This window comes from Diorhabda carinulata, chromosome 5 (assembly GCF_026250575.1).
Source record: "Diorhabda carinulata isolate Delta chromosome 5, icDioCari1.1, whole genome shotgun sequence".
In the NCBI taxonomy this organism is placed as follows: Eukaryota; Metazoa; Arthropoda; class Insecta; order Coleoptera; family Chrysomelidae; genus Diorhabda; species Diorhabda carinulata.
This window is the reverse complement of record NC_079464.1, coordinates 10811125-10826859: the sequence shown is the minus strand read 5'-3', so window position 1 is coordinate 10826859 and position 15735 is coordinate 10811125. Positions and strand designations below refer to the sequence as shown.

The 15735-nt window shown below is 31.5% G+C and overlaps 1 protein-coding gene across 2 annotated transcripts in view; it reads left to right on the top strand.

Annotated features, from left to right (window-relative positions):
- Positions 1–15735, top strand: part of LOC130894004 (integrin alpha-PS2) — a 187836-nt gene that overhangs the window by 167310 nt on the left and 4791 nt on the right. For both annotated transcript variants that reach the window (XM_057800485.1, XM_057800484.1), the window contains 10 exons: positions 1581–1941; positions 6202–6421; positions 9031–9200; positions 9258–9537; positions 9886–10200; positions 10651–10975; positions 11032–11485; positions 11542–11816; positions 12189–12284; positions 13574–14166. In XM_057800485.1, coding sequence (XP_057656468.1) covers positions 1581–1941; positions 6202–6421; positions 9031–9200; positions 9258–9537; positions 9886–10200; positions 10651–10975; positions 11032–11485; positions 11542–11816; positions 12189–12284; positions 13574–14166 — 3089 coding nt within the window. The remainder of the gene's footprint in view (positions 1–1580; positions 1942–6201; positions 6422–9030; positions 9201–9257; positions 9538–9885; positions 10201–10650; positions 10976–11031; positions 11486–11541; positions 11817–12188; positions 12285–13573; positions 14167–15735) is intronic.

The following is a 15735-nucleotide window of genomic DNA, read 5'->3' as shown; positions in this document are numbered from 1 at the left end:
ACATTTGAATCAGAAGATTTACAATAAATGGCTCAATCATTCCATCATTGTCCAGCTTTCATTTTTTCTCTTCTTTGATTTACTGCCTTTTCCCAGTTTTTAGACTTCACATTATTTCACGCCATCAAAAACAACTGTTTAACATCACTCATTTTCACATTTTTTCTTGAAACTTATCCCTTTATCTGTGCCAATATCAGTTCAATCACATTTACTTCGCAATGATATGATAGTAATCTGACCACTTTCGTTCCAAGATTTTCTGAAATGTCTTCAATTCCATATTTTATTAATTTCAGAACACATGTACTCACTTCGAAATCTTTTTCAAATGATGTCTTCGACTATTAACAGTTTCATATTGACAAAATGTATTTGATCCATGTTTCATCCAAATAAAATATATTCCTTCTTTGGTTTCTTTTATAGTGCTTAGGTAATTCAGAACACATGTACTCACTTTGAATCTTTTTCAAATGATGTGCTGTTCGAAACTTGCCACATTTCTTTATTTTAATAACTCTGTAAATTGAAGATTTCCTAACACTAAGCGTATTACCAATCAATTCCACTGTGCCATCAACACTCTTACATAAATGTTTGTCTGTAAATGATTTACAACGATAATATATTGATGTGTCTCCATTAACTATTGAAAGACCAAATGCATTTTGAAAACCGCCACTAAACCAAATTATTAAGAATTTACAACTTGGGCCCCCTTACTAAATGGAAAAACCTATTTTGGGTGAAAGTTGTTGGGGAGAGATTCTTGGAATTGAAACAAAATTTCCAACGTTTATTCGCAAATAGGTACCTATTTATTAAAAAAATATTTTAATGCGGCTATGTAATATTTAATACACAAGGATTTGGTCTGTAAAAATCTTTCTCTGTTGGACGGTATCGTTAGAAAAGACCAATAAAAAGCATAAAAATTGAATTAGTTCAGATACATTTATGAAAATATTAATAAATATTCGGGTGATTCTGTAATGTTATTTAAAATTTTATAAAATTGGGTTTTATCACTCTTCCGTATATAAAAATGTACCATAGTATTTATTAAAATAGTTGCTACCTTGTGCAGTAGCACAATAGTTCTACTATGGCCTAGTAATTTTTTTGAGTATTTTTTACATATTTTAAAGTGTATTTATTTCAAAATTTTCTGCATTTATTCACTTTCAATCAAGTACAATACATAACGTTGATATAACCTTTCATTTATTAACGTTTAGATTTCTTTGTGTTTTATGCTGTACACCTAGATAGATATGATTATTATTTCATAGCTAATGAGTATTATTTTCATACATATTGTGTAAGTTTCGTAAAAAATTGTATAATCTAAATATTCAACTGGCATTTTCTCACAAAAGTGAATTCTTTTTCCAATAATTTTTATGTGTTAAAAATTAAATGAATGAAATGTCTTTTTGAATGGGCTATATCATTGAAAAAGAATTCAATTTTGAAACTAATTTCAACTGTTTTTATGTTATGTTTATCTGATACTATTTTAGATCATTTATTAGGTTCTTCCTGTCTCGTTGTCATAAAAAATCTTGTTTTTACAGATTTAAATGTTCAATACATCCTGGATACATTAGTTAGTGCTCCTCGAATGGGCTTCCAATCCTATGGAACAAACACATTTAACAACACAATTTCACTGGCTATAAATGCCAAAGAACATTGTAAACGTGAGGAAGTGTTCATGAAAAATGATTTTAAAGATAAACTGACTCCCTTAGAAGCCGAAGTCAAATTTTTTATGATTGAATCTACCACTGCCAATAACTTTAGAGATCCTCAATCAATTTTGAGACCGATATTGGACTTGAACAACCCACCGTCAAGAAAAGATTCTATTACTATTCAAAAGAATTGTGGACCGGATGATATATGTATACCTAATTTACATGTGAATGTTACGTCGTAAGTATTAAAAATTGTAACTATTAGTTGCTATTATTCACCATAATAAAATTATAATAAAAAGTTATTCAAACAAAAATTGAATAATACTCGAAATAAAAATACTTATATCTAATGCATGAATCGGAATTATTATATATTTAGTGATATTAGAAGCATTACATTTATTATTACGTCTATCGATTTTGATTTGTTGGTAATGACATATATCAAGAACAAAAATATGACATTCGAAAGAAATTTTATACATCACTAGGTGATGTAAATTTGATAGTCTCCTTAACATCATCTCCCACTCAGGTGGTAAGATTTTAATCTGGTGACAGGCGTTGCCACGCCAAAAATATTAATGGAATTCTATTGTCCAAATTGAAGTTTGTAGAATAGTCAATTGAAATATTACATAAGCTTGGCATTTTTTAGAGGACGCAATTTTATTTTTGAGACATGTGTGGAGGAACAATAGAAGCTTAACCTCAAATTTGTGGTGCAAACACCGTTTTCGCGATATCTCGGAAACTATGCGTCTTACAAAAACTTTGTGAAAACATAATTTGTTGCAAATTGTTTTGTCTACAAATATAACTTTGCCCTAAATTTAAAAGTAGAGAAGTTATAAGCAAAAAATTTATAAAATTTTGATCAAAATTTTTGCTCTATAACTTTTTCTATACATTTTACGAAAAAATTACCTCAAAGCAATCTTGCGGATAATGTTTCGAGGAAAATTTTTGTCTGCAATTTTTTTTAATTTGATTCATTTAAAACGCTGTTACATCAGTCCAAAGTTGACCGGGTTGGTCAATGTTCATGAGAATCCGGTCATAACGAAATGTTTAACTTGTTTTTGATTTTTTTTTAATGCAAATATATTCTAAACAATTTTTGTTAAATTCGTACAACTTTACTTATTCATCGCAAACTCTTTTCCCCGCTACCCATAAGGTAGGGTCTGTGGTAACTGTAGGCCTACTCCACGGACATCTTGCTTATAAGGTAATCTGCAACATCACAACATTTTCAATCACTTATTAGCTAGCTACTCTAATCTACTTTTCTTAGATGGTCCAGGATGTGGCTAAGAATCTAAATCACCGTCAAATGTGAAAGGTTGAGGAATGACAGGTGTTAAAATTGGAGTTATAATTTCCATGATGTTACTGTATGTTACACCAGAACAATAGAGGCATATTGTAAAGCATTTCAGGGCCTCTTTTCTACACCTACACATGCTTCCAAGTTTCCTTTGTATCTGCATAAAATTAATTTCATGAGATCGGGGGGTACTGGAGGCTTGGAAGCTTGTATTACCATCCAAATGTTTGCATGCTTTTTCCAGCCCCAATCTTCAGGATTTTGATATCTTCCGATTCACGACTGGACCTGGTGATATACTTGGAGACTGTGAAAACGAGCTATATGTTGTGTTGGAGGCAGCCATGATAAATTAAATGGACTTTACTCACTGTCTTGGCAAATCGCTTGTATCATAAGCCGTCTTGAGTCGTCTTTATTACCGCCGTACAAAACTACAAAAAAACGTTCGCTAACAAGAGTGAGCAAAGATGGATTTAGTTTCTCACTCAGGAATATCGAGGTACCACCAGGATGTTTCTCCATAATTTTTATAAATTTTAATTTGCCAATATTATAGATTATTATATAGTAACTCAGACCTTTTCTACCGACTCAACATTCGATAAGTTAAATTTGGTAATAAAAAATTTTTAAGAATATATTTACAATAAAAAAAATCAAAAATAAGTTAAACATTTCGTTTTGACCGGATTCTCAGGAGAATTGACGAACAGCGTTTTAAATGAATAAAATTAAAAAAAATACAGAGAATAATGCTCCTCAAAAGATCATCTACAAGATTGGCGACCCCACAAACTTGAAGTTAAGTTTCTATTGACCCCCCACATATGTCCCAAAAATAAAATTGCATCCTCTAAAAAATGCAATATTCAGTCCTTAAATTGTAACATTTCAATGGACTAGAAGCGCAATATCTTCTTAAAAAAGGACTTGTAAACTATAATTTAGATAAGGCAATATTCATTTTGATGAGATTATGAAGTTATATGGAAAAGCACTATTTCTGAAAATATTTTGATCATCGAAAACATCGGAAAAGTTTACAATGAGGAATACATCAAAGTAACAATGACTATTAATACTGATCATAATCAAGAATATAAAAAGACAATGTGATTACCTCTGTTCAACAATTGAATATATGGGTGATTCCGTTCTAACTGTGATATTCAATGTCCTGTATTGTTTTTTTGTACTAGTCATTAATTAATAATCAATTAATAAAAATTTTGTGTTAATTGAATAATTCTTAAGATATTTAAACATTATTTTTATACAATATAACTTGCCACTTAAAGAAAACTTATACTACATCACTTGAATGTCAGTACCGTGTCATGTCCATTCCTAGAATTTCCCGATAAATTATTAATTTTTTTTGTCGTAACAAATGATTTAAACTAATTACCTTATAAATTCTAATGTTTATGATCAAACTGAGGAAAATTGATGCACTTGTTGTTTAATATCTTAAGTTACCATGTCAGTACCGTGGATAAATGAGTCAGTACCGTGGAACTCAAAATCCGACATTTGTGTCTTGCTCGTGATACTTTGAAGTTGTAGTAAATTCCTCTTAGAGTTTTATTTTTACAGTAAAATAGATGAATAATATGCATAAAAAAGTTAGAAAAGTTAAATTTTAAAATCTTGAAATTTTGAATACAAAAAATCACAGTTAGAACGGAATCACCCTTATGGTAACGATGTTCTCTCAATAGCGATTTCCACGTTACGTTTGGTCTACGGATATAGAACATTTAAAATGGACATTAATATCAATAAAACCAAAGTCATAGTAATAATTGAGAATAAAAACGACTAATATAACAAAGAAAAAAAATTTATTAGAAATGTCAACACGAAAGAGTACTGACATGCGAATATCTTGACAGAAGATGGGAAAATAGATGTATAGAAACGAGTGGAACAGCTGTCGAATAAAATATACTGCCTTATGGGACACAAAAATTGTCAGAAAATTAACTAAGCAGGAATCAAAAATAAAAAATATTGGGTAGAAACAGCTGAACTGATAAGGACATTAATGAGAAAAATAATGAAGGAAACATTCAAAGAATCAAGAACATTAGAAATGTTGATTAAAATTACTCTAGTCAAATTTTACTAACAAATATCAGTATGTTTAAGCTGTATTAACTTTCTTTTCCAATAAAGGACTGATCTATTCTATTCATTCATCCAGACTAGCGCAGGAAATAAATGACAAAATAGAAAAAGTGCGTAAATTATTCAATAAAATAAGTGCAACAATTTTTAGTATCCAAAAATATAAAAATACAAATTGTGAAAAAAGTAGTGAAGCCTACCATACTTTATAGCTATGAGATATTAAACCAAAATCAAGTAGACTGTATAAATGCAATGGAAAATAAAAAATAAAACAAAAAAAATAGAATAAGAAATGAAACATATAGAAAAATACTGAAAATAAAACCAGTTAGAGATGAGATATATGAAGCATAATTTAGACGGTTTAGACGCATATGCCGGATGCTCGAAAACAAAACCAAAAAAAAAAACGTTCGCGAAACCAGAATGGCAGGTATAAATTATAGAGGGAAACCAAGTAAACGAAAGATCAAAAGTCACGGAGAAAAAAGTTTATGTCATGGTTCCCAACCAAACAGCCATACACCGCATCAAGAGCTTAAATAATAAAAAAATCCAACTTCTAGATTCTATTGATTTTATCTCTTACTTATAAATCACAACCAACACATCGAAAGTCCTAATTTTTAACAACTTACAAATATGGTATCTTCTCTCACAAATATGTTTGCAGATCCCGAAAATTGATCTCAGAAATTGAATTAATTGGTTTTGAAAGTAGTGGGAACTAATTTTCTATTATTATATTAGCTATTCACTCACTTATGTATTTCTGATATATTCCTCCATTTATTTACATTTTACTTCCTGTTCAAGGTATTTCCACATTTGGTTATTTGATTAGTCCATCTTAAATTTTTTGTCTATTCCATTTGCTTCATTTTGTCCATTTTCGTTACCGTTTTCGTTTTCTTTGGCATAGAAAATGTTATTCAGAATTAATTTTTTCTGAAATAATTGCAACTCTTTTTGATTTAAAGCTTCTTTTTAGGAACTGGTTACAAGACATTTATACATTTTATGTTTCAGAAATGTTGACAAATATCTTCTTGGTTCAAATACGACAATCGAATTTGACGTTATAGTATCGAACTTCGGAGAAGACGCTTTTGAAACTACTTTCGAAATTACTTATCCTGAAGGAGTATTTTATAAAGGATGGAGTAAGAAAATTGGTTGGCTTTGCAATGATGTTGGAAACAGAACAGTTTTATGCGAAATTGGAAACCCATTACCTAGTAAGAAAATTGTGAGTATATCCATTGATCTTTATTCCTTTTTCTGCATAAGCGATACAATTCCAAACTGTAATACAAAATTTAAATCAAGGTGAAAGAAGATTTAAAACGATCTCTCGATCTGATTGTATCTGATTGTATATGTTAGATTTATCTAAAATGTTAAGATATCTAATTTATAATCAAATTACTCTATTGAAATTAGAAATTACGGTTTTTTTTTTCAAATATATCATATTGAAAACAGAGAACCAATGTTTTATTAAATGAACAAATTTGAAAGCACCACATTATACATGCATATACTCACTTGGTGATGAATATAATTATATCAATTAAATTTGAGCCTAGACTAGCAAATAATTCTGTTGACTGTTTTTGGTTTGGAAAAGATCGTTACGTAGCAGTGGATTAGACTATTAGCCGTTTATTTGGGGGTCTGGGAGAGTAATGATATAAAAGATATTTCTGACCACGGAATATTATTTGTGTCGAAAGAGAATAATACTCCACATGTGGCAACTATTATTTGGTTTTTGTTGAAATTTAAACAATTTACTTTGTTTAGTTCATGTTTGACAGCTATTAATATAACTCCTGATGTGAGGAGAAAATAGGAAAAGTGTGCTTGGTGCTTGGTAAGCATTATTTTATAACCATCACCCAGACAAAAGCTTAAACAGTACTTTGAGAATACCAAAACTTCTATTTCTATTGTAAAAAAGTGATTTATAAAAGTGAATTGTGGAATACAAGAATGGAAGATACTCGAAAAAATTCATGGTATAGTTTATTTATATGATGGGAAACTAAAAAAATTTCAATGGAAAGAAACACTTCCTGTTTCAGCTCCTCGTACCTAATTCAAAGGTCTTTGCCAACTTGATAATTATGGAGAATTTATTACAATTTTTCTATATTTTTGGCCATAAAAAACAATTTTACATTGGAGGGATGGGAAAATGCACACTTGTTCATTATACATCAGACAATTTGCCCCAAATGTATTACCTAACTTTTTTATATCTCATATGAACTTTGTCGAAATAACACTAGATCCGTCAGCAGAGAGGACGAGTGGATTGCCTTCAATAGCACCACTATCACTACTATAATTAACTCACTCCCTTGCTTTTAAAGTATGTGTGTCATTTTATAACTCATAAACTATAGATGATTTCTAAATGACTTACGTTTTTTAGCAGCAGCTCCTTTTTAAGGTTTGATAGATAGATACACATCTTCTGATATTTTCCTTTTGAAAATTTTCCTTATAATATTTAATAATTTCTATCAATTTATGATGCCTCTTTATAACAGTGGGCTCAAATGAGAGGATTATTCTGTATTATTTACCTGCAAATTTCTATATTATATACAGACTCACGATTCGTTATATCGTAAACCAGTGACTTTAAGGAAGAATCCTAGAAACCGTCGATTTTTATTTTTATACAGGCTATTTGTAAGGATACCTTTTTATTTTTGATGTCATCTATGTGAGCATGATGAAGATGACGCTAAAATAGAAATGTGGGAAGGTATTGTAATACATTATTTGTAAGTTATTTCTCATAACAATCCAGCCATATCAATATGTCTGAGTAATTGATGTTTGTCTATGTCTAAAAAATTAATCAACTTTTATTATAAGACTATTATATTATCCATTAAATACAACGAAACTTAAATTTGGTGCTCCAACTGTTTACCTTCAGTTAAAATACAATGAGAAAGACGAACTACTCTATAACTTCAGGACTTATTTATGCAATCTCAATCCTTTTTTGAGTTCAATGATATTTTGTGGTCAATATTGGTACACTTTATGTTTCAAGTATCCTCATAAAAATAAATCATGTGGAGTAAATCAGGTCAACTAGGCGGCCATTTCATTGTTCCTTCTAGACCTATCTATGGGTTTGGATAAACGTTGTTTAATTAGTTACGTACCAAAACAGTATGATGTGGAGTCTTACTGCAGCTAACTATTATTTCTGAGTGGAAACATTGAAAAAAGCGACATGCTCTCTTATCTGGCTTATCACGAATGATAATTTATTGTTCCAAATTTGAAGAATTGGTTCGGCGGAAAAATATATTACTGCAAAAATAGAATATAATGTCCTCTATCATTTTTTTTGGAGCGATAGTTGACAAAATGTATAGAGCTTTAAGAATGCCACATGTAAATAAAATAATTTGAGCTATTGATCTAATCGCGTTGATAAGATCTCTTCATACTTCTAGCGACCTTCTCGGATTTATAATCTCATTATATAGGAAACATTTATTTTGGTCATTTTTATCGATTCTCTTATTAATTAATTAAAATTTAGAAATATGGATGATATTAAGGTTAACTATTTACCATCGGTCCCTGATGACGGAAAATTGGTTATCGAAACGCGCGTCAGACAGTGTAATTCTGAGTGTTGGTTTAGTGGTAGTAATTGAGTTAAGAATCTCTTACTATTGTGGTTGGAAGGTTCTAATATGGTGATATATTTCTCTATTTTTTCGTTTTGCTGATTTATGGAATTAAATTGATCACTACTTTCTTATTTTATTCCATTCTATATTATTTGCTAATGTCTGAGATTCTTTTATTTGATTCTAGGCAAACTTCAAAGTCTTATTTCAGCCTTACCACCAAGAAGGATTACCCTCCAGCTACATATTCAATTGTTTAGTAAACAGTACTAATCCTGAACCAAAAGAAACTTGGGATGATAATAAGAAAAATATTGTTATAGATATTTGGATTGATGCTACTTTGGACGTCAAAGGGTAAGTGAACCAAACTTGAAATTATTATTAAATTCAATTGTACGACCATTTGTTTAGACAAAGCTATCCAACACTTCAACCTCTCAGTTATTATAATGAATCCTTATCTGAAACAATGAAAGAAGTACGCAAAGAAACAGAAATCGGACCAGAAGTTGTCCACATCTATTACGTTACCAACAAAGGTCCATCTCCGATTCAAGAAGCTGAAGTTTTCATTCTATGGCCCCTTACTTCATTGGGAAACGAAGACTTGTTGTATTTGATGGATCAACCACATACTCAAGGAAATGTCAAATGCGATCACGTTCCTTTGGTCAATTACAGGAAAGTCAAGGTTAGTTAACTTAAACCAATCACAAAATATTGAATAAAATCTTAGTTAAGGTATTTGTTTAATTCAATTATGGAATTTTTGTTACTAGAAGCCATGTCGCAATGGTAAAGAACTTGCATAATCTAAAGCAACGTGTAATATTCATTTTTACAATATATTGACCTCATACACATGCAATACTTCTTTCTTCATTAATCAATTTGTACACAATGGATTAGCTATTATCTATCTGATCACTTCTTTTACATTTGTCAAAGACATCGATATACGTTACCAACTATTAAATATGAACCTAACAATTCTGTGTCAACATAAAACATTTCTATAATAACATTGTTTTCATTTCAGCAAGACATGCAGTCATCTTCCCTGTGGGAAAGATATCACATAGATATTTCGGCATTTGTAGTCGGAAACAGTGCTCAAAAAATAACTGGCGAGAAACCTCCAGAAAATACGATTGAGATAGGACCCGGTATAACAAGCGGAATAGGTGTCGTTAACAAGGGAACCAATTTAGATGTTAATCAAACTACCGGTGATGCTTCTAGTATTTGGGAACAAAGACATAATGAAACGGATACTAGTACAACTGATTTCAGAACATGGGGAACGCTTAATCCTAATGGGGAGTATGAATTAACAGTTAGTAAAGCTTTCACGGTAAGTTTATTATTTATTCTAAAAATTTATTCTAAAAAAATTTATCTTCTCTTAATCTTTCTAATTTGTTACTGCAGTATGCATGGTAAGATTTCTCATTACGTTTTTCTGTATTCCCTTAGTCAAACTTCTGAAATGACATATTGTTTGTAGGCTAACTATCTTATTCAAATCATTCTTGAAGACGCAATAACCAACTATTTTCTAATGAATGAATGGAAATTTGAGCAGAAGATTGTAGGTTTTGCAGATTCAATTTATACTGCATAAAATATAATTTACTTCATGAGTCATTTTTCAAATGTCAGTAATTTTTTAATTAGCCACTATCTACTTTTTAGGAAGGGAACAAAATAATGTTGAAAAAAACTTGCATTGTATGATATATCACTATTACTGTATTAATATTTGTTAAACGATATCTCATCATTTGTTGAAATTGTTTTCTAGAGATACATCAACGGACAACCAGTAAAGACATGGGAAAACACCACAACTATAAGAGATCGTCAAGGTCACGTTCTAAGAACTTTATACTTCAACGATTACACAAATGATCAATACGGTAACAATATGGACAGTTTAAGCTACAAATTTGACTTGAAGCAAGGTGAATTTGAACACAGACAAGCTAATTACCATATCACGTACGATGAAAACGGAAACGCACATACTACTTGGCAAAATAAAACCATCATAACAGATTCTAATGGAAATATTTTGAGGAGCTATTACTGGGATGAAAACACTGGTATAGTTACACTTATTAACGAGAGTAAGTGTCGTGAATATAAATTATTTCATAACGATTAAATTTATGATTATTTTCAGGTGGAAATATTTATAATATTCAAGAAGAAATGAGAAGAAAAGAAGAGCTGGAACAAAAACGCTTAGACGATTTACGAAGACAAGAGCAATTGAGGAAAGATCAAATGAGAATAGACCAAATAAGACAACAGCTCAAACAAGAGCAAGAAAGGCGACTAGAAGATGAACGAAAACGATTAGCAGAAACAAACAGACAAATAGCCGAACAAAAGAGACTAGAAGACGAGCGAAGAAGAATCGATGAACTACGTAGGCGAGACGAATTGAGAAGAGAGGAAGAAAGACGGAGATTGGAAGAAGCAAGAATAAACAAAGAGAACGAAGAAAAAAGAAGAGAGGAAATAAGGATCCAGAACGAGGCCAGACGAAGAGAAGAAGAAATAAGATTAGAAGAAGAAAGAAGAAGAGAAGAAGCGAGGTACAATGCAAATAGATTCCCATCACATCAAAATAGGTAAATCGCTTTCCATTCGGACTTTTCCTTTTCCTAGCTTTTATCTTCTGTCTTAGGTACGATGAAGAAAGAAGAAAAGAGGAAGAAAATAGGCGAGCTGAAGAAAAACGCAGAGAAGAAGAGAGACGACGTATAGAACAAATAAAAGTTACTGAAGAAAGACGAAGACAAGAGCAAGCACGATTAGAACAATGGCGAAAACAACAGGAGCAAATCAGAGCGAGACAAGAAGATGAGAGAAGGAGAATGATACAAAACGGTTGGACGGAAGAACAGATAAGGAGGTATTTCGAAGAAGTCAGGAGAAGGGAACATGCTGAAAACTCTGGAGGTACTTTCTTTCACATTAATATTGTATATCAATATGTTTTGTTTAAATCAAATGAACGGTGGATAAAAAGTAACAGAAGTAACTCTTAACTACCGGTGGAATTAAAAATTAAGGAATAGTGACATTCTGTTCAACTCTTACTTATACAACAGTAAATTTAATAGAGTAAATGACTTTAAACAAAAATGTGATAGTATTAGTCATTTTCTTTGAAACCATTACAATGAAACTTAGTAATCCGATTTGTTGGAATTCTTCTGAGAATATAAACATAAAAAAACATTTTTTATTTAACATTAGAAATCATGATAATCGATTGAATTCATAGAAATTAAAGAATAGACATTCATTGCAATTTTTTTATTTCAACAGGTTTCACTTCTGGAAGTTATGACCAATATGGTAATAGAAGAGTCGTTACGGGTTATTTTGACTCAAAAGGGAATTATCATGATTCAAATAATCCAAGTGAGTAAAATGATAACAACTGTATTGAAAACTCAAAGATTCCTTTATGTTAATTCAAATACTATCAGAAGAGAAATAATGTTTTATAAAGTGTCCATTCTGATATTAGTAGTATTAAAACCGCAATTGTACAGAGAAGAGACTAAGTTTCGCTTAGTCCGGTGTCCGTTGCATAGGCACTACAAACCGTGAACTCATAAGTTCTTTCTGCATCTAATGATTCGGATGGACTACTTCTGATGATAGAAAATCAGATACCAAAGATCTCTAACCTCCCAGGGACGAAAAAGGATCATTTAAAATGAAAGACTCTTAATTGTATCCTAATGACTTCATCATTATCTCTTATTTAATTAATATTATATTTTAATCAAATCATTATTTTTATTTGGGTCTGGTATGGATCTATAAGCCATGCAGTACTTATCATAAAAAATAATTTTTTTCTGAAATATAAGATGGAGTTTTTCTCCATTTGCATAAAACTTCTTGGAACATTTTGTATAACATACCTAACCAAAAGTCATGCCTTTTTCCTTTTAATCATTAAAGTGCTGTGTCAATTCTTTGAAACCAAGACTTCGTTACCCACACAGGCGTCAGATAGTGTAATTGTGAGAGTGGGAGTGATGATAATGTAAACAGTGTGTATTATTGAAATGTTCGAGGCTTCTATTGTCTGTTCCTCCAATCTAATCGCTATTTCGGAAATCCCTCTGAGCTTGAATCTGAACTTTTTACTGACAATTTTGTTACCTTCAGGACAGAGCGTAAATTTAAAATCAACCAATACCAAAAGTAGTGGCTCAGTTTTGTTTGTATTGAGGAAGCATTACAGTCCCAACTCTGTTGACTTGTGAGATATAAGTAAAAAGCTTCCTATAGTTGATGTTATTGAAGTCTAGACTGATAGGAAAGGTTTGGTTTTTGTGTTAATATATTTTCCCTACAAATTTACCACCTAAACAACCACAACAACCAGATGAAATTGTAAATGCTTTTGCTTATTTTCCAATGTAAAAGTTTACCATGGATCACTCCATATTTACTAAGTATGACGTTTTATCTAAACTCAAAAAATTAAAACCAAACTCTTCATTTGGTTTTGACGATTTACCCGTATTTCTACTAAGAGTTTATGCGTCTGTTCTTGCAAAATTTTGTGTTTTCTATTTAGTCTCTCGATAAAAAAAGGTATTATCATCCAAACAATTTTTTTAGTACTTTTCACTTTTCCTTATCACCTTTGTATTTCTTGAAATTGTAACTAGTTCTTTTTCATTTTACAGACGAAATTATCTTCAACAAGACTTTTGTCGTAGAAAGTAGCACATCTTACCCAATAGAATTCACAGCCGGTGACTCCCGTACTTTTAGCAGCAACTTCGATGACTTAGGATCTGGTTTTACAGTTCAAACTTTGAATTTGGGAGGTAACGGCGATTCAAATAACAAGAATAGTGCAGAATCACGCGTAAGCAGCAACAGCAGAACATCAAACTATGCAAGTAGTTCCAACTATGGAGGAAGTTCACGTGCTACAAGTAGTGGGGGTTACGGCCAAAGAAATTCGGATTCAGGATCGGGAACCTACAGAAGAGAATGGTCATCAGAGGGTAGCTCGTTTACTAGTGGAAAGCTGCCTACCACTTATTTCCACAACTCTATAGAAAGTGATGTAGCTAACGACGAACCAATCAGACACTCTAAATCGAGAGACAAAAGGCAAGCGTTGGACGATCCGTATGAATACATCAAAGCTCTTGTTAAATGTAAATCTACTGAATGTATCTACATCAGATGCGTCGTAGGAGCTTTGGATAAGAACAAGGACGTTTATATTGCTTTGAGATCAAGACTTAATGTGAGAGCATTGAAAGATGTAAGTACTGAGTGTCCTGAATCAAATATAAAATCTCCTTTATTCTCTCAACTCTTCGAAATTTTCAGATATTGAGTATTTAAAGAGACATTTTTATTCCAAACACTTATGTCAAGTTTGAAGATAATCGTTAATGGTTATGAACAACAAATAATATAAATTGTATTTTGATAGAACATTTACATCAAGGTCTTCCCCAAGAAGCAGTCCCATAAAGGTCGTCTCAAAGAAAACTACATTGAGACGAATTTTAGATATGAATAAAATACTGAAGAATTAATTAGATGATCATACATTGATATAGTTCATTTTAACGGAAAAAGAAATTAAACGCCAATTTGGGAAGTAGTATTAGTTGAGTTTATCTTTAAGGGAGTTTTTGTAATCACTGTACCTACTCAAGTGATACTTCGACTTAATCGAGAAAGTTTTAGTCCAGTGATCATAGCTCCCGACCCACGAAAATTAGTTATGTCGCTCATTTTCTGGATTTAGGTAGTTTTCAGGCTGCTTTACCGATACAGTGAAAGTTAACATCAAAATTATTTAAATTTTCAAAATTCCGAATTTAGCAAATAACTCGAAATCTATGCCAAATTTCAGAAAAAGTGAAGGGATCAAAAATGTAGTTTGAGGAATTTTCAACAAAAAAGGTTCTCTGTGATTTTTTCCTGTCATTTCTTTTTAGATTGCGCTCAAACTTCGGAGTCGGATCTTACTGAGAAGTTTTCGCGCTACATAGAGTCTTAGGGAAATTATGTCCCCGGCTCGTTAGAGTCTCTGCTTTTCAACTGTATCTGCAAAAAAATCTGACTTGGAAAACAACACGAACGAGATTGTTTTTTGCTGGTTACCTGGGTGAACTTAAAACACATGTGTCTGAGAATCCGCTCCACTCTACGAACCCTTGCTTAAGGTCGTCCGTCTATTAGACAATTACCTTTAATATGAGACCAAATATACCTTTGAACTCACTCTGTAATAGAAAAAAAACTACTTTTACTAATGTTAGATTTTTTTGACAAGTTTGGTTACTTTTTTTTAAGTTATTGAATGTATCCATTATATCCATTTTCGCAAAATAATGAAAAAATTAAAGCATACATTTTGTGGCTGACTTGTCGAACTTCAATTTCCTCCTCAAATAACTTCGTAAAACCTTCGGTTTCCCATAAAAAATTTCAGAACTCGCCAAAAGCTCCAAAACAACATTTTTTTCTTAAATCTTTTTGCGTTTTTCGAGGGTTTGGTTTTAACGCATCATATGGGGGGAAGCTTACGTGATAGAGAATCGGATGAGCACAGTTACCATAATGGATATAGATATCCATTACAAAAAAGAAACCTCTTTCTATTGTGAGAGTTTCTTCAGTACATCAGCCGAAGATTCTACGGGTTTAGAGGGCTTCTGAATGGTGAATTCTACTAAGTTGAGCCATTCTCGTGATAAGCAAAGATGATTTGAGTGTGTATAGACTCTCTTTTATAAAATTGATCAGCAAATAGGAATTTTAGCTTTGTTCGAGTACGTTTTCAGCTATTCCCATTGTTCCAACTTTTACAATGTGT